Here is a 20723-nt window from a genome sequence, read left to right as displayed (position 1 = left end):
GAACAGATGGGCAGGCCAAATCCTTTACTGTCTTAACCAGAAAGCTTCAGCAAACATCAGATTTAATAGTTAACTATCAGAGCTCTACCCACTGAAGTTTTAAAAAAAAAGATAAGGATGAAAAATTTCTACTATTCAATGCTACACTGAAAGACTGAGCCAATTTTTTTTTTTCTGTATATCTACATTTTTTTTCTGAATATCTACATATTTTAAAAATTATTTTCTTATACATAAGTTTCTTCTGATCTTATTTTGGGGAAAAAAGTAATATGGCTTTACTGAAGATCAATCTCTATACAAAGAGACATACTATTATTGTTATGGGAAGACCTAATAGTTCAAAATAATAAAAACAACCCCCCCCCAAAAAAAGCCTACCAATTAAAGCAATGCAAGTCAAAATTTTAACTGTATTTTTTAACAGAATGAAAGGCTGATTCTAACTTTATAGAGAAAAATTTTAAGAACTGACAAAAAACTATTATAAAAGGAGAATAATGAGAGAAGACATGCCCTACCAGATACCAAAATAAATGAAAAACTACAGAAATTAAAACAATGATTTTAGTGTATAAACCAATAACAAATCAAAGTAATGGCAAACAGTCCAAAAGAGAAATTCATGTGTATACATGAATACACATGAATGATAATACAGGACCTTTCATTTACTTCATGGGGAAAACATGGGCTTTTCCACAAATGGCACTGGGGAAATTGGCTACTCATTTGGGAAAAAGAAATCCTACTTCATAATAAAAATAATAAATTCCTAGTGACTTAGAAACAGAACATCCCCCCTAAAAAAGTAAAAATATAAAAAGTTAAATAAAGTGTAAGAGAATATTTTTATAATCTTGGGGATTATAAACTCCCCATCTTAGGGATGGGGATGGTGTTGCCAGCAAAAATTAAAATATGCAGTCTACAGATTTGACTACATCTAAATTTAAAAACTCAGTAAACAACAGACAAGTAGTAGTCCAAGAGAATATATTTCCAACATATATAACAAAGGATTAATATCCATAATGTATTAACATTCTAACAAACCAATTTTAAAAAAGCAAAACAACACATTAGAAAATGGGATAAGCAGTGGAGAAGGAATACAAATTACTAATAAGCATATGAAATATGCTGAACCTCATAATAAAAAAATGCAACTTAACACAATAACATCTTATTTCTCAAGGATGCAACAAATAAAAATTTAAAACAATTACAATATGCAGCATTTGCTAAAAATTTAGTGAAATAAAACATCTACTGGATAATTAGAGTGTAATATAAACTTGTAAAAAAACTTTCTTTACAAGGCAATTTGGCAATATCAAACAAAATGTCCAATGTGTACACCATATGTCCTGACAATTCCAATGCTAGGAATCTATTCTAAAGAAATATTCACACATGTACAAAAGATGGACCTACAAGCAAGGTTAACTCCATGTGAAGGACAGAAAATGTACAAGACAGGTCTGGAACACTCTGTTATGTATCAAGACGGCAAGCTAGCTATCGAAGACTAACTAAGGCTCTGTCAAAAGGACTCAGTGCCAACCTGAACATGATCACTGCTAAAGGTGTCACAATTTGAGTATGAATAAGATAAAGGACTGAAACACATCAAATAGGTTTTAAGTCCATGAGTTTAAACTGATACTTCTCCCAAAATTGGTCACCTTTGAGGATAAAAGTAAACTAATTCCTTACTTTGAAAACTGGTAAATACAGGGAAAGAATAAAGTATTTATCCTGTCCTTCCTCTGTGACCTGTACTACTGGGTAACCAAGTAAATTCCTTACTTTACAGTCAAATAAAAGGCTGAATTAGGAATCCCAATAATGTGTTACATTATAGGTAATATGAGAATTTTCAAAAATTTTAATGTAGAATTTTTCCCCCTCTTCAAGACAAGCTGATTATTGTTCCTATTATGTAAATCATGAGAAAGAGTAGGTGGGGAACAATGGCATATTGGTAATCAATCCAATTCTTTATAAAGGAATTAAAAAAGAGAAAGTTGCAAGTAATACTTGCTTTTATACAACAATTATTACATGTCTATATAACATACTATTTTGGAAGATTAAACAAGTGTAATGAATCAGATCTTATTAAAAAATAACTGCACTGTCATTACGTGAATGAGATATAGGACTTTCAGCATGAAAAATCAATTCTTACAAATAATAAGCACTTATGAAAAGGGGAAATAAACTTATAAAAGTTAGTATGCTTACCTGAACCACCCAGGGACTGTTGGCAAAGGCCATAATATCTCGTTCCTCCCAGAAAAAAGCAGAATCTGACCTTTTTATCATTTCAAACTTACTAAGAAGCTTCATAGCATAAACTTTCTGTGATGCCTTATGACGAACCTGTTGATTTTTCAAAACACAAGAATTAATTCTTTAATTTTATGAGAAAATGGTGAACAACAGATCATACTATAATGCTGTTCTTAAAGACTTTAGTTACAAAACAAAATGATCCTTAGCTAACTAAGTAAAAACATAACATTTTTAATGAAAGAGGAAAAAATTCCCCACAGCCTAAATATTTCATGAAATATACAACACCTTTAAATGCTAGATTCAATATATAACTACCTCATTTCATCTAAATAAAACTGAATTCATGAAGCTTCATTCCCTCATGTTAATTAAGCTAACCAATTTTAAGAATAAGATGTTGTTAAATGAGAAACTTGTAAGATATATACATGTATCCATCACAATTTGACCATAAGAACCTAATAAATTTAGATAGCAAGGGTTATTTGTTAAGTCATCCTTATTTCTTCCTAGATATCCTACTTAAAAGTTTATTTTTTTTAAGGGAAAAACTACCAATAATATGGTTATTTGATCAATTCTTATCTTCTTCATTAGACTGCTAATTCCATAAAGGCAAGGACAGTGTCCATTTTTGACCATAATTTAAATCCTAGAATATAACATAGCAAACTCTACCACAGAGCCAATAAATATTTAATGAATGATAAAAGTTAACACCTACTGGATAATTAATAATAAATAATAACTGCTAACATTTATACTTGGATATCTAGTAGGATGACCAAAACTGAACTCCAAATCTTCACCCCTGAATTTATGTCTCCTATAGTCTTCTCTATTTTAGTAAATGGCATCCTCATTCTTCTAACTGCTCTGGCTAAAAACCTCTGGCTCCTCTTTTTCTCATATAGCTCATAAAAACTCATCAGCAAATCACGTCAGTCTTACCTTCAAACAGTTTCAGAATCCAACCATTTCTAACTACCTCCACTGATACCACCCTGGTCTGACATTTTTTACAGGCATACCTTGTTTTATTGCACTTTGACTTATTGTACTTTGTAGATATTACATTTTTTACAAACTGAATGTTTGTGGCAACACTGTGTCGAGCAAGTCTGTTGGTGCCATTTTTCCAATAGCATTTGCTTACTTCATGTCTCTGTGTCACATTTTGGTAATTCTCACAATATTTCAGACTTTTTCATTGTGATTATTATATTTGTTACAGTGATCTGTGATCAGTAACTGTTCTGGGGTGCCCCAAACCATGCTCATATAAGACAGCAAACTTAATCAATAAATGTTTTATGCGCTCTGACTGCTCCATTGACCTGCTGTTCCCCTGTCTCTTTCCCTGATCTTGGGCCTCCTTATTCTCTGAGACACAACAATATCGAAATTAGGCCAATTCATGATCCTACAATGGCCTGTAGGTGTTCAGATGAAAGGAAGACTCGCACATCTCTCATTTTAAAGCAAAAGCTAGAAATGATTAGACTTAGTAAGAAAGGCATGATGAAAGCCAAGAGAGGTTGAAAGCTAGGCCTCTTGCGCCAGTTAGCCAAGTTGTGAATGCAAAGAAAAAGTTCTTGAAGGAAATTAAAAGTGCTACCCCAGTGAACACACAAATGATAAGAATGCAAAACAGCCTTATTGCTGATATGGAGAAAGTTCAGGTCGGAATAGAAGATCAAACCAGCCACAACATTCCCATAAGCCAAAGCCTAATCCAGAGCAAGGCTCTAACTCTCTTCAATTCTATGAAGGCCGAGAAAGGTGAGGAAGCTGCAGAAGAGAAGTCTGAAGCTAGCAGAAGTTGGCTGCCCGTGAACTTTCCCCATAATGTCAAAGAGCAAGGTGAAGCAGCAAGCGCTAATGTAGGAGATGCAGCAAGTTATCCAAAAGATGTACCTGAGATAATTAACAAAGGTGGCTACGCTAAACAACATATCCTCTCTGTACATGAAATAGCCTTATACTGGAAAAAGAAGCCATCTAGGACTTTCATAGTTAGAAAGGAGAAGTCAATATCTGTCTTCAAAGTACAGGCTGACTCTCATGTTAGCAGCTAATGCAGCTGGTGACTTTTAAGTTGAAGCCAATGCTCCTTTACCATTCCGAAAATCCTAGGGCCTGTAAGAATTATGCCAATCTACTGTCTATGCCTTATAAATGCAACAATGAAGTCTAGATGACAGCACATCTGTTGCCAACATAGTTTACTAAATATTTTAAGCCCACTGGGGAGACCTATGCTCAGAAAAAAGATTCCTTTCAAATTATTATTTCTCATTAACAATGTACCTGGTCACCCAAGAGCTCTGATGGAGATGTACAATGATATTAATGTTGTTTTCATGCTTGCTAATACAACATCCATTCTGCTGCCCATGGATCAAAGAGTCATTTCAACTCTCAAGTCTTATTATTTAAGAAATACATTTTGTAAGGCTATAGCTGCCATAGACAGCAATTCCCCTGATGGATCTGGGTACAGGCAACTAAAAAGTTTCTGGAAAGCATTCACCACTCTAGATGCCAGAAGGACATTCGTGATTCAAGGGAAGAGGTCAAAATATCAACATTAACAGGAGTTTGGAAGAAGTTGATTCCAACCCTCATGGACGATTTTGAGGGGTTCAAGACTACAGTGAAGGAAGTTACTGCAGACATGGGGGAAACAGACTCATTGTTCTCCACCCCAGAACTCGGTTTTCTTCTGAGAAGATACCATAACTTGCAATTTTTTGATGCTGTTTCCTTGTATTGTCTGAGTCCCATATTAGAATGTAAGCTCAACAAAGGTAGGGATTATCCAAAGAGGAAATAGCAAAGGTATGCCAGAGAGCAACTGCTACGGGGTTGATAACAAAACAGAGACACCAGATGTTAAACAGCATTGCAGGCACATTCAATTTCCAGCCAAATAAAGAGTGGAGTAACCTTGATGATTTCCTGCACATTGAGGTGAGACATCTTGGGAGAAAGAACCATGCTCTAAAGCAAGGCCTACTCTAGCACTACCTAACATAGCCTTGTAATACCAAACCCTAAAAGATCAAAAGGGGAGTAGAGTTTGGAGTCCTTAAAAGGACTTGGGAAACAACCTGGTCTTTAAACACATCTATATTTACAAAGTAAAAAACTAAGGCTCCAAAAGTTAAGGGTTATCAGCAAGTAACTGGACATCTTATTAAAATGAAAATCAACACTTGTCAAAGAAAAATAACAAAATTCAGAGTCTCTATCACATATCAAAAAGGATCTGTACATAATTTTAAAATTACCTGACAGGCAAAGAGGAAAATGTGACTCATCATCAAGAAAAAAGCAGTCAATAGCAAACATCCCCAAAAGATGTTGGATTTAGCTAACAAATAGTTTAAATATTTCTTATAAATATGTCCAAAGACCTAAAAGACAGTATGTTAAAGAAAAAAAGGAAAAAATAGTATCAATGAGTGAACAGAAGTAAATACCAACAGAGAAATGGAAACTAAAAAAAGAACCAATTGGAAGTTCTATAACTGAAAAATAACTAAAATGGAAAATTCTTTGGAAGGACTTAACAGAGAATGGAGATAGAAGGACAGTCAGTGAACCTGAACACAAATCAATCTAGAGAATAAAGAGAAAAATGAATAAATGAAAATGAATAGAGACTTAAGGGCCTACAAGACAATTTTAAACAGTCTGAAATATGTGTAAATATAAACGGACTAAACACACAATTCACAGGCAGAGATTATGAGAATTAAAAAGCAAAACCTAACCTCATATATTTTAAATATAAGATCAAACAGGTTAAAAATAAAAAGATAGGAAAAGATACACCATGCAAACAGCAAGGATAAGAAAGTAGACAGAGCAATATCAATAACAAAGTAGACTTCAAGGCAAAGAGAAAAAAAGGATAATTCAGATAAAAGGAGTACTAATTCATCAGAAAGGCATTAAAAATTCTAAATATGTTTGTATCTAATAAATAAGCTTAAAAATTCATGAAGCAGGGCTTCCCTGGTGGCGCAGTGGTTGAGAGTCTGCCTGCCAATGCAGGGGACACAGGTTCGTGCCCCAGTCCAGGAAGATCCCACATGCCACAGAGCGGCTGGGCCCGTGAGCCATGGCCACTGAGCCTGCACGTCCAGGCTCCACAACGGGAGAGGCCAAAGCAGTGAGAGGCCCGCGTACCACCAAAAAAAAAAAAAAAAAAAATTCATGAAGCAAAAATTGACAGAACTAAAGAAAGAAACAGGCAAATCCTAATTTCAGCTGGAAATTTTAACATCCCTTCTCAGTACTTTATATAACAAATAAATAAAACATCAATATGGATAGAAAGAAAACACAGCCCAGGATGAAAACTGCCTAATCAAATTATAATTAGAAAGGTTATTATATCAATGGTTTATATCACTTATTATTTTGAAATACTTTGAAATTTAAAGTATTTTAAAATATTTTGAAATTTAAAGTGTTTTGATACACTGTAACTTTACATGAAAAGAATCCTATATGCCAAGGGCCAAATAAGTTATGATGAGGGTCACAGATTATATCCATCTTCTATATTAAATTACTAAACTGGAAAAACAATTCCTTTGATTTATATGGTGTTATGCCATTTATAGAATGCTGAAAATAAATATATGGGAAAGCAATATGAAAACATGGGTGGGAGGGTGGGGGATTAGAGTATGAAGAACCCTAGTCTTAAAAGTAGAAATCCCTTCCACAGTAGATAGACCAGCTTCTTACTTAGCAAATTATCTCAAAGCAAATGCTCACTCCAGCAATGCTTTTAATAAAATGTTGTGGTTTTTTTTTAAAGTTTAAAACATTACTAAAAAGAGACAGCTAAGGTACTCTCTCTTCTGTATTTATGCCATTCTTCAAATGTTCACTTATTCTAAGAATAAATCGGATTTCAGTGTTATCTTAACTTCATTAGAAAAAGCAATCATATAACAGTAAAAGCCAATTAATTTATACCATAATATTATTTATGCTTGACTCAGACCATGACAAGAGTTTTAAGAATTCTGCTATAAAGAACAGCTATGAACAGAAACTAAAAGATATTTGTCAGCTAGTAGGAAAGAGTTAAACATTTATTTACGTTTAATCTTTTATATATGAATTAACAAAAACAAATCTAGAGAAAAGAGCCGTTCATTCAAATAAACAAAAACACAGGCATAAGATGATTTTCTGAACATGAGAAAAATGCCTGTTCTTGGTGCTTTATTCTTGGTGATTCTTTATGCAAAACTGTTTCCCTTTCTGTCCAAAATGCTTACAATAATCTAATATCAAAATTAGTTGTGTACATGTCTGCTTCATAAGCTCCTTTAAGAACAGAATACAATACAAACTTTCATTTGTGAGGCTGCCTAGTGGTTGGCACAATGCTGAATTATCCAATTTAACAAATTCAGCAAAATTATAGCTATGAGATCTATAAAACTTTTAATAAATAAAGACAATTTTGGTTAGATGTTCTAGGTAATGAGGCCTGAATTTCATTTAAACTACTGTAATAGAACACTTCACAGGCTCATAACACAAGAGTCAGGAACCACCAGCTTGTAGTCTTTGACTTTATCTACAGAACAAACAGTAAGAGGCAATAGTTGTATTCATGCCAAACGTCTGCCTCATACCTTAAAATACATTAGTACTAGTATTACAAAGTACTACAGTAAAGCACTGTTATTTTAGGAAAGCTGGTTTCCACTGACCTTCCTTGTGAGGATGTCTCCTTCTGAATGATTCTATTATAATCTTCCTCAGCATCTCTGTACGCTCCCCTTTGTTCTCTAGCTCTTTCTCCTTTATTCAATATGGATGGATAAATAGATATAGTAGCAATTCATTACAACAATGCAGAGAGTACTGCTTAAAAGCATGGATGTAGATGTCAACAAACCTGGGCAAAAGTCCTAACTATTTATGTACTATGTGGCCAATTCACTTAATCTCTCTAAATTTCACTGAATTCATCTACTTAAGAATCTCACAGAATTGTTGAAAAGATAAAACAAGATAATGAATATAAATACTTAGCACACAGAATATAGTCAATGAAAATGTTAGCTAATTCCACCACAGACAAATGGAACTCAGTTCATTCTGTTATGAAACTTTACATGTGTCTCCCCAATGTCACTAGTCCATGATTACCTAAAGGACAAAAATATTGCTTCTCTTCCAATGTCTCTATTTGTTAGAGAAAAGAATGCTATATTCCTAGTTTCTAATTTTAAAAGTGGATGAATGCAAAAGTACCAGCTAATTGACTATACGTATGTGGGGAAAAAAAAGATAATAAGGGTCAAAACAGTTAACAGTTTTATCTCAGCTGATGGAATTCTGAGGGATTTTTATTTTTTTAGATTTGCTTATTTGTGCTTTTTATAGCTAATATGTACTTCTTTAAAACAAATTTTTTTTAAGTAGATGAAACATTCCTAAGTGTAGCTAGAGACATGTTTGAAAAAGTCCTAAAATGGACCTAGATCTCCTAGCGCACTGTGGACAAAAACTTTTGAAAATCATTCTAACCAAAATGCCCCATTTGAGGCTTTAAAATTTATTTTTAATATCAAAAATTACAATAGATTATTTTTACAAAAAGAACCAATGCATCTATTTGACAGATCTGGAACAGTTACTGTGTGCTGCTGAGGTTTCCACTAAAGACACAAGAAAAGCGTGTCCTGCTTTCTGCCAGGTCTGGTTGTGGCAGCTAAGACTGAATGGGGGAATACAGGAATTACAAAAACATGGAGGAAGGGAGATAATTTACACAAATCAGAAATAACCTTGTAACCAGCGAGGAGCCTGTTTTATTCCAAAAAGGACTAAAAAATCTGAGTTCACGTGCCAAGTATTAGAGAATCATTTCCCATACACTCTTTCCTTCTGGTTGGTTCCACTTTAAAACCTTAGTTTAAAACCATTTAAATTAAGAGCAAGCCAGTAGGAGATTTTAAAAAAACACAAAAACACCAAAAAACAAGATCTTCATCTCATATCAGCCTTGAGTTCTATCACTGAGAATCTGTATCCCCTTAGCATTCTGGATCCCCAGGGAGCACCTGAGCCCAGGGATCAGGAATAATCACAGTCAAGTCACATCAATGAAAACTTTCTACATTTCAGGTTCTGTGCTGTACAGGATATAAAAAGACAAGAAAAATCCAATCACTTATATGATCTAGCTGCACAAACACGTCCTTTACCAATGTTCAAGACTGAATTAACAAATGGCTCCATGGTGAGGGTTCCCCCCTTTCTCCCTGCTGCTCTACAGATATTCCTACTAAACTGTGTACTTGACTAAAGAAGATCATCTTCCCAGATACAGGTGAACTATTTTCAGACACACAGCTATGAACTCCTCATGGGAATGCCAAAAGTACTGAAAAGACACAGTTCCTGCCCTCAAAAAATTTACAATATAAAAAGATTCAAAGAAGTATACATATAAACTACAGCACAAGGCATAATATGGGAAATTAAATAAAGCAATCATAATTAAAAGATGCAGATGAGAGAGGGCACACTCAAAGGGTAGGAAGGAAAGCAAAAGGAATCAGGAAACTTCTCTTTTAAAATAAGCACTGAGAGTGAGTGAAACAACATTTATGGAGGAACAGACAAGTAAACGAGAGCATGCGCTGAAATAAGTAGCCTGCTCAGAAAGGAGAGCATGATGGAAAATAAGGGTTAAAAAGATTAATTGGTGATATCTTAAATAAGAGGGCCTAGAAGGCCGGGACGAAGACTTCAATGCTTCATTTAGTAGGCAAGGGAGCCATGAAATGCAAAGGAGAGATACAATGAATATATTTTCGAAGGGTCAATTTGGCAGCAGTTTGTATTAGATAGATCTATACTTCCCACCTTCATGTATCTCATTATAGAGAAGTGGGGTAATAAAGAAAACAAAATGAAACAAAGCATGTATGTTAGAAAAGCCCCATAGTTGATTCTATTATACCCTTATTGGGGTAGGAGTGGTATGTGAAAATACAAGGCTATGAAGTATGGGGAAAAAAGTCTGCCAAATAGTAATGTGGGTTCAGCTGAGCTTGGAGAGCATGAATCTGCAGAAGATTTAATAAATCCAGTCTTGGTATTTTCTCCATCAGCACTTCCCGATCCAAAATCAATAGTACAATGGTGAAACTGTTAGCAGAAGTAGAAAACAAAGCAGGACACAAAGTAGGCCCTCATACCTGACTGGGAATGAAAGGGTATCTTGGAGAAAGGCGATGGCAGTGAATACCCCCCCAAAAGTGGAGAGACTAGAGAAATATTATGAGCAGGACTTACTGAAAAATTAAATATAAGAAATGAGGGGAAGAGAAATCAATAATGACTCCCAATTTTTTGGCTTGAGCATCAATTGGGTTGATGCTAGAGTCATTTATTTATTAAGATGGGAAAATAAGAGAAGGAACAGATGGAAGGAAGAGCAAAGTTAGAGAGGGAATCAAGCATTCTAATTTCACATATTTTAGATGTCTGTGATACATCTTAATGGAGCTGTCAAATAAGCTACCATGAATATGAGTTTGGTGAGCAAAGTAGAAAGTTCTGAGCAGTAGCTATAAATTTGAGCCTTGACATCACATGGATTGTATTTAAAGTTAGAGGAATGCATGAACTTGCCTTGGGAGAAAATGCAGATCAAAAAAAATAAGAGCCTAGCCTTTGGGAACTACAATACTTACAAGTCAGGAGGAAAATGAACCACTAAGGAAACTGAGAAGGAACAGCCAGTAATGTAGAAAAAATGGTGTTTCAAGAAAGGAGAACTAAATACTTGTAAGAGGTTGATTAAGATGATAGTGAAACACCATGTAGCCAATAAAATTACATACAAAGTCTATATTGGCACAGAAAACTGGTTATGGCCATAGAGCAAAGAGAATGGACTCTGGAGTCCTCTGCCTAAGTTCAAATCTCAGTTCAACCACTTAGCAGCTGTGTGAACTCTCGCAAGTCATTTATCTTATCTACCTGAATTTCCCCATCTGTAAAATGGGAATAACAGCAGTTATACCATCTAGAAAGACTGTTGTAAAGACTGGTTACTATATACCACTTGCTTAGCAGCCTGCCTGGCATGTTGTAACTGTTATACAAGTGTGTGTTACTATTTACTGCTGCATAATAAAACACAGGTTGTAAAACCATGTACATAATATGGTCCCTTAATATACATATATTACACATATCTTTAGAAACAGAAAAGTTGGAAAACTATACATCAAAGTAATAAAAGTAGTTATCTCTCAGTAGTGGGACTGCAGGTGATTTTAAAAAGTATAATGTTGGCTTATTTTATTATTCTACTATGAACATATTTGATATATAAATAAAATAATTTTTAATTTCAAGAGAGAAAAATTAGCATTGATGCAATTTTTATAACTCAATACAGGAAGGTTTCAACTTTCCTAGAATGAAAATAATAAAATATAAATATCCACTGAAAATAATTTGACACTAGTTTTGCAACAGTCCCCAAATATTTCTAATTATCAAAGCACTAAAAGATTACCAACAGGCTGGTTACCTTTATGTTTGAAAATGGGAATCGAGAGAAGACATGATAGAGATTTTCATATTTTACCTAATTCTAAGTAATTTAGACCTTTGAGAATGAGAATACATTCATATATTAATCTGTGGAGCTTTAAATAAAACCACCAAGAAAAAATTTAATGTCATATTTTCTTAAGGAGAATGAGTAGACAATATCGCAAAACCAATTAAAGGTTTCCAAACTCCAAAATAATAAGATATAGCTTCAAAATAAAAATATTTCCACTGTTACCATGAAAACTTGTTTTTATACATCTCACCCGAATAAAGAATCACATATAAGTAATTCCTAACATATATGCATTACATTTAAGAAGATTAATTTATAACTCTACTTTTAGAACCTAGACCACAATTTCTTTCTGAAACTATAACAGTTTCAAAACAAAAGCTCCATGGATGTAAAGGTGCCTTGTCTGAGTAGTTTACCTGTTTAATGTGTTGACGATACTTATATGCTTATAATGATACTTGACATTTAATAAACATTTGCTAATCAACTAACCAAAGGAATATCTGAAGAACAATGTATATTCTACTAATAGAGAGGAAGACTGTATTTTTACCTTAAGAAGGCATTTGCAAGGTTACAATTTATAACTTTCTTTTTCAAAGAAAAGAAAATTAGTGTCCAAGTTAATAAACATAAACAAAAAAAGTAAGCATGCATACCATGGTCAAAAGGTTATCTCACTGGAAAGTTCATCCCAACATACATACATACATACATACATACATACTGTAGTGGGGTGAATCATGTGTCCCCCTCACCCACAATTCACATTTTGAAGCCCTAACCTCTAGTACCTCAGAATGTGACTGTATTTGGAGACAGGGCCTTTAAAGACATGATTACATTAAGAAGAGGGAGTTAGGGATGGTGCTAATCCAACCTGACTGGAGTCCTTATGAGAAGAGGTGATGAAGGACATACAGAGTGACACACCAGGGATGTGCATGCACAGAGGAAAGACCATGTGAGGACACAGTGAGAAGGTGGCCATCTGCAAGCCATGGAGAGAGACCTTGGAAGAAACTAAACATGCTAACACCTTGATCTTGAACTTCTAGCCTTCAGAACTGTAAGGATATAAATTTCTGTTGTTTAAGCACAGTCTGTGGTATTTTGCTATGGCAGCCCTAGCAAATTAACATACATAAATATATATGAAAGTAAGGACAAGACTTCTGATTATTTATTCAAAATTAAAACTCATTTAATGCCATAAATCCACAGAAACTGACAATAGTGACAACAGCTAATATTTACTTGATACCTACAATGTGCCACGTGGTAAGTACCACATATGTATAACATAATTTAGTCCTCAAAAAACCTCTTATAAAAGTTCTATTATTAGTACCACTCCAAGATAAAGAAATGAAACCTTTGATGACAGGAAATCTGCATACCATAGAACAGAAACAAAAGTAGATGGCTTTGACTGGTTTTCCACAGTACCAGAGTACTTTATGCAAAAATATCTATTAAAAGTTGAACATTACTACCTTAACTATAAAAACATGTTTTGTTAAGCCAATATGTGAAATTAGTAAATGAATCTTTAAAAGGACCTTAACTGCTTTTCCAGCAGGCTCCAATTTTAGCCTACAATTTATTACCTATTCACTATGTGTCAGATACTATTCTAGATATTTTCCATATATTAGCTCATTTCATACTCATAGCAACCTATGAATAATGAACTATTATTATCTTCACTTTACAAATGAGGACACTAAGTCACAAAGAAGTTAGGTAGTTGAGAGGTCTAGCTCCAGAGTACATGCTCTTTTTTTTTAAAGCCAGTTTTACATTTATTTATAAATCCATTTCAAAATCCTTGATTCACCTTTTTTTTTTTTGGCCACACCTCGCAGCATGTGGGATGTTAGTTCCCTGACCGGGGATGGAACCTGCACCCCTGCAGTGGAGGCACAGAGTCTTACTGGACCACCATGGAAGTCACCAGAGTACATGCTCTTAATCAATATACTACACTGACTCATATTATGTTCCATCGAAATGAGATGTGATAAAATATTCCAAAAGAGTAGAATCCAAAAACAAGAGGGATATTAGATAAAACCATCCATTGTTGTGGACCTTCCATGATATAAAAACATAAATGTACATCTCCTCTGTAGATAGGGGAAATAAAGACAAAAGACAACAAGCTGAACAAATTTTGCCCTCCAGGGATTATAGAACTTTTCAATCCACGAGAAATGCCTTTTCTGATGAGGAAATCTACACCCAAATAAATTAAATGACTTGTCACTCTCCTGACTCTGACATTTTCACATGTGTTCCTTCTGTATTTTAACTCCCACTCCATCCCCACTTCTTCATGTGGCCAACTCCTTTAACTTAACTCAAATGTCACTTTCTCACAGCAAGACCTTTCCTAACTGCCCAGTCTGAATAAGGCACATTCCTCCATTATTCTCTCTCATAGCACCCAGATCTTTTCCTTCATGGCATTTATTGTAATCTGAAAAAACTTTACTTGTTTAAAGTAAAATTGTTCATCTCCTCCACAAAACTACCACTTTCAGCAAGATAGAGGCTATGTTACTGTATCTTTAGAGGCTAGCACAGCTCCTAGAACATAACAGATCCTGATTAACTATTTCATTGACGGATATAGATAAATGCTCTGTTTTATGTCTGACAATTAATTGCTAACATTTACTAAACACTTATTATTGAATATATTCCAAGAACTGTTCCAAATGCTTTATATATATTGTCACATTTAATTCTTCCAGTAATCTCATGAGGTATAAACACTATTGTTATCTTCATTAACAGATAAGAAACTAAGCACAGAGAGATTAAGTAACTTGTCTGAAGTCACAGCTAGACAGTAAAAGAGTCTAAATTCAACCGCAGGTAGTCTGGACTCTAGCTCTTATACTGCGGTATAGTTGCTGTGACATACCAAAGATACTTTTACAATAAGAATTTTCTTCGTGGAAATTGACTGGTAGGTCCTCTGTGACAACGTATTTTTACTTGACCAGAAAAAGCATTTCACAAGGGAAGACACACTTGCACCTACTACTGTAACACTTTCTTCAGATGAGTACAAAAAATAATCATAAAGATGTGCCAAATATGGAACATTCCCTACGTATCTGCCTAACTAACTTATCTTCCACATACGAATCAACTTCAAAAGGCTATGGGAGAAGCACTTGGGCTTTTCCCTTTTCAATCTCATTCTTCTTTTTAAGAGTCCCTGCCTAAGGTAACAACCAAGAACTAAAGCCAAAACAAACATGTACCAGCTCTCAGGTCAGGTCATCAAATTAGTGGAACATTAAAATATTTTTCATTTTTAAAAACATATGACTTTGTTTCTGCATATCCTGTGGCCAAAATGAAATACGGGATGGAAATTAACAACAAAAATAAAAGCCTCTGTTTCTATGTTTTCCCTTCCTTTAACATATTGAACTTTAATGATCAAATTAATCTAACACAGAACAATGACTACCCTGACACAAAAACATGACAAGTTAAGGTCTGTCATATTTCCCCCCAAAAATGCAACTTCAAATTCTAGTGTTTATTCCCTAACCACAGTGAAATAAGTATGAAGAAACAATGTGCCTGTTTCAAATACATGTATTGTATTTGAAACATGCACACAGTAGTATGACTCCTATATCAAATACTAAATAATAATAATGGTTAACACTCAGAGAACACTACAACCAGGCTTATCTATTTTGTTAATTCATTTAGTTTCCTATAACGACCCCCATAACATAGTTGTTATTATCTGTATTCTACAGGTTGGAACTCAGAGAGATTGAGAAATCTGCCTGAACTCACCATGATCTTTTGAGTCTGACCATGGCAGAGCTAGGATTCAACTACTTTATAATTTCCCTATCTTACAGAAACTGTCATATCAACAGTCATGTAATCTAATCGCCCACCCTACCCACTAGAGCATTCTACCAGCTGAAGCTTCAGCACTTTCACTGACTAAGAACAAAAATAAAACAAAAACAAAACCTCATTACTTTCAAAGGCAGCCCATTCTTCAAATCTACTCCCAATCAACATCTCAATTCCTTCAACCATACCTCAGATGGCATTATTTCAAGTCCCTGAGCATTATTCGTCCCTTTTAAAACAGGGCAACAGGGCATCTAGAGTGGATTAAATATGCCAGGTATGGCCCAGTCATCTCAAATGAGAGAAAACCTTATCTCTATTATCTTAGAAATTTATTACAGCAGTCCAAACTTTACTATTTTGGGTAGCCACATCACCAATGACTTTTGCCTGGTTTACATTTAGGAAAATTGTTCTTTAATTCATAATCACTGTTAAGCAATCTATTCCTTGAGTTCTTCACACCCAAGTACTGGTCATTATTCCGGTTAAATTTCACTTCTTCTATCTGGCTAATGACCTCCCCATTTGATGATTTCTGGGTTTTGGCTCATCTTCATACTTCAGTTGTAACTCATTTGCAAAGTTATTCAACATGCCACCATTGCCTCCATACAAGTCATTAATAAAATGTTTAATAGGAGAGGAAAGAATCCTAAAACCTGACCTTGGAGATCTCTGTCCAAGGAACCATTCATGCCTTCATCGGGCTCCTTAGAATACAGCTACTAACGTAGTTATAAAGCTCCCTATCCATATGCTTATTCGTTGACACTTCTCCATATCATCCTCAAGTATGTCAAACTTTTTCAAATATCTTATGGATATATATTACACCTATTGCACTATCCTGATCTACAAGTTCAATAAGCCTATCAAGGAAAGAAGGAATGAAAGAGAAAAAGACAAAAGGTTAGTCTGTCATGACTTGTTCCTAGAGAAACCCATGCTGGCACATAGTCAGTTTTTCTTGGTGCTCCATCATGAATAAAGCACTATTAAGTTAAAAACAGAATTTGACTCCATAGTTTAACTATAAGAAGAAAAAAAAAAAAAGAAGAGTTTCATATTCGGGTGATGAAAATAGGAATATTACATTATAGTTCTTCATATAATAATATAAATAAAATATCTGAAATATTTGAAAACATTTAGAAGTATTTCCAGTGCTACCACTTTGGTCTACAAAGGTAAATTTTATATTTACTTTCAGTTATTAAAATGCCTTTGTTGGGTTTCTCGTATATCTAAATAAATCTCAGTTAATTAAGCAGAGATGTTATTAATCTGAACATACTAAATAAAAACACAGTAGTTCTGGAAGAATATTAACTGCTAGGCAGATCATGAGTGAAGCCAAGTTGGCCTTATTCTAAATCCCAGTGTTTCAGAGCTGGAAAAGACCTGGTATTTATAGCACAATTATCTCTTTTTATAGATGAAGATACTAAGGCTCTCAGAGATGGAATGACTTGACCAAGCTCATAAAACTAATTTTCTGGCATGGCTGGACACAGAAATTAGATTTACTCAAGGGCCACTGATAATGTTTCACAAAACCATGTCATTAAAAGAAATAATAAAAAGAACAAAACATATTCTTTCTTACCAGCTGGACTTCACCAAAAGCACCTCTTCCAATAACTTTTACAACATCATAGTCTTCTGCCTTCATCTGTAGACCTCTGATCTTTTTCACAATTTTCTCATCTACAGTAAAAAGATCACCATAATATCAATCACCATATTGATAAGCAACCTTTTAAAATAATCACCATATTTGTAAACAAATTTTTATTTCAAGAAACTGGGCTTAGTTTCCAGCTAAGTCCGTCAATTTTTAAATGTTGCTATTTAAAACTCTAAGACACATACACTTTACATCAAAGGACAAAACTCTCTGGCTTAACACATATAAACACATTAATGACTACCAAAAAGTAGCAGTTAAACTATTCTGTTTCTGACTCTGTTGCTTGGCAAGTTATATGACAGCTGAAACTATGACGATCCAGGCAATCCTGGAGTACACTCTGAATCACTGCAGAAAGCTGCTATGAAAGTACACAAGGCTAATCTCAATCATCAATATTGGTAGATTACTTCTTTGAAAAACAGTAATCACATATTGTAGATTTGATAACTATAGATAAGATTTTTTAATTAGGAAAACAGCCTAGTCTCTGATTAATTCCAAATTAAAGAGCATACTGTGTTCACATAAAGTGTATATAATTATTTTGAGAATTTCTTATTCTCAGAATTCAACTTCATTTACAACTTCATTGCAACATCAATACTGGCATATATTAATAGTTACTACGTTTATGGCAATAACTGTTATCACATTATCTTTCATTAACTAGACTGAAATGTCTACATTTATACAAACATAAAGCTCATTAAGTCTTCTGGATAATGTAAAGCTAAGTCTTAGAGTTGTTAACATTAATTAAAAACTTCTCTTGGAACTGCCATAAATGACCTGTCCTGAAATTCTAAGCAATCTTAATTTAATCAAAATCTTGAACTTTACCTACTTTACATACTTTGATTTGGCAATTCTGCTTTGAAATAAAGAATATTAGTATTTAAATAAATCAAATAGCAAACAAAAAAAATTAATAAGTTAAAAGTTTGTGGACTGTAATAATACTAATTAAACATAAATCTCTATCAAAAGTAGAGTCAGGGCTTCCCTGGTGGTGCAGTGGTTGAGAGTCCGCCTGCCGCTGCAGGGGACACGGGTTCGTGCCCCGGTCCGGGAAGATCCCACATGCCGCGGAGTGGCTGGGCCCGTGAGCTACGGCCGCTGGGCCTGCGCGTCCGAAGCCTGTGCTCCGCAGCAGGAGAGGCCACAACAGTGAGAGGCCCGCGTACCGCAAAAAAAAAAAAAAAGTAGAGTCATATGATCAAATATGAAATTTACACATACTTACATCTATTTAAGAAATTATCTATATTTTTGTTTTTCCTCAAAGCAGGGAAATCCAAATCAAGGACCAAGGAATTTAAGCCATCCTGTTTAACAAAAAAATAAAAAGAGAAAAAAGAAAGTTGTTACAATTTTCAAGCATTCAAGATAAAAAGCCTTTAAATTTTATTGTTTTGTTCTCACTGAGTAAATGTTAATCCACTTTGATATGAAACTGCCCCCAGTGGCACCATATCCAATAGCTTTAAATAGTTTCCTAACTTCTGCCAGAGAATATTAGGGTTGACCCTATCATGTTTTCCATTGTACTTTTAGCCAAGAGAAAAACGTCATTTTAGAATATGCATCCACTATTTATTTTTGCTAGTCAGATGTCTTTTCTCTCTTCCAATGTCCAGTAAAATTTTACCAAGCTTTTGACTTTAAGAAATACACCCAGACTAGTTCCCATTCATTCAACAAGCATTAATTTTGTGCCTAGTGTATACAAAGAATAGAAAATCTAAAAATAAGTGAGACACTAACTATCCTTACCCTCAGGAAATTCAGGCTCAAAACTAAATTTCCCCTAAAAACATGAAAACAGGATGATGCACTGTTCAGGTTTCTATTTTCTTCTGTAAGTTTTCTGTTATTTTCCAGACTTTCTACAACAAGCATGCATTAAATTTATAATCAAAATATGAAAAAGTACATACATATAACTTGGTGGGAGTGAAAAAAACTAGTAAGAAACAAACCAAGTCACAAATTACTTAATGGATATGCTTGTGAAGAAAACAGTATTTTTAAAACACTAGTGCATATATTGTTTCATCCCCAAGTAAATGAGGAGGGCAGAAGGACATATTCTCATTTAAAAAATAAACTAAAGTTCAGAGAGATTAAGTGACTTTGGCATGCCCAAGTCTTGCTATTAGAAAATGATGTAGCAAAATACTACCTAAATCTTAGAGGTTCAATATACTTAACTCATCTCCCTCATCTCAACCACCAGTGGAAGCTTGGAAGGGGAAAGAAGGAAGCTGGAGGATTACAGAAAACAAAACAGTAATAAAGAGAACTTTTGAGGATCTGGGTAGGGAGAAAATGTGGGGAAAATTACATGCAAAACTTAGAAAGGTAACTTGAGTTTTTAATTTACTAATTCTAGAAGAACTGAAAGTTATCACAGAGAAATAGAGTTACACAAAGATTAAATAAACAGGAAAAAATCTGGAAAGTTTATAAATATTTTCCCATAATATACCCCACTAGTGTAGAGTCAGAGAGCTTTTTCAGCAGTTGGAACACTTGAACAGTTGCTCAACTCAACAATAATACTATTTTGGTTTTTTAAAACTATTTCTTAAAGATCACATACTATTTCATTTGTGCATTAAGTATTTTGGTAATATTTATTTTTGAATAATACTAATACCTTAATTTGCTAATAGTTTACATCAGAAGATAATGTAGGGGTAATACATATTTATATATTTACATTTATACTTGAGGTTCTATGTTTATAAATTTTTACATTTGAAACTTATTCTATTTAGTACCAATTTTTAAGAAACAAATTCTCAATTTTTAAAAGATACTAGTATTTTCAGTACACAAAATTGATACTAAGTTACAGTTGCTGGATTACCTCAAGACTTGAATGAAAGCCCATGTCTATGACCATCCTCGTTAAGCAGTTTCATATAAACCTTAGGAGGTTAAGATTTTTTTTTTCAGTGTCTTGTGATTTCAACTGTGATTCTTTTCATAGAAAGTGATAATAAAGCTAAGAAACTTTTAAAAGAATAAAACTTATATTAAAGAAAAGCCTACAACTAAAACTTCAAAGCAATGAAGAAAATTAACACTATTTGTCCCTTTCTCTATTTTCAAATGCACAGAGATGACAGGAGAACATTTAAAAGTCATAGCCCCACTGAAAGGAAAAAAACACCACCACCA

General features: G+C 34.1%; 1 protein-coding gene across 1 annotated transcript in view; it reads right to left on the bottom strand.

Annotated features, from left to right (window-relative positions):
* Positions 1-20723, bottom strand: part of ROCK2 (Rho associated coiled-coil containing protein kinase 2) — a 134242-nt gene that overhangs the window by 62590 nt on the left and 50929 nt on the right. The window contains exons 2-4 of the mRNA XM_030844582.2: positions 18781-18862; positions 17451-17551; positions 2251-2388 (exon numbers count right to left, since the gene is read on the bottom strand). Of these exons, the coding sequence (XP_030700442.1) occupies positions 2251-2388; positions 17451-17551; positions 18781-18862 (321 nt within the window). The remainder of the gene's footprint in view (positions 1-2250; positions 2389-17450; positions 17552-18780; positions 18863-20723) is intronic.

The sequence above is a fragment of the Globicephala melas genome, chromosome 12 (assembly GCF_963455315.2).
Source record: "Globicephala melas chromosome 12, mGloMel1.2, whole genome shotgun sequence".
In the NCBI taxonomy this organism is placed as follows: Eukaryota; Metazoa; Chordata; class Mammalia; order Artiodactyla; family Delphinidae; genus Globicephala; species Globicephala melas.
Note: the sequence above shows the minus strand (reverse complement) of the source record. Positions and strands in the feature narration are given on the sequence as shown.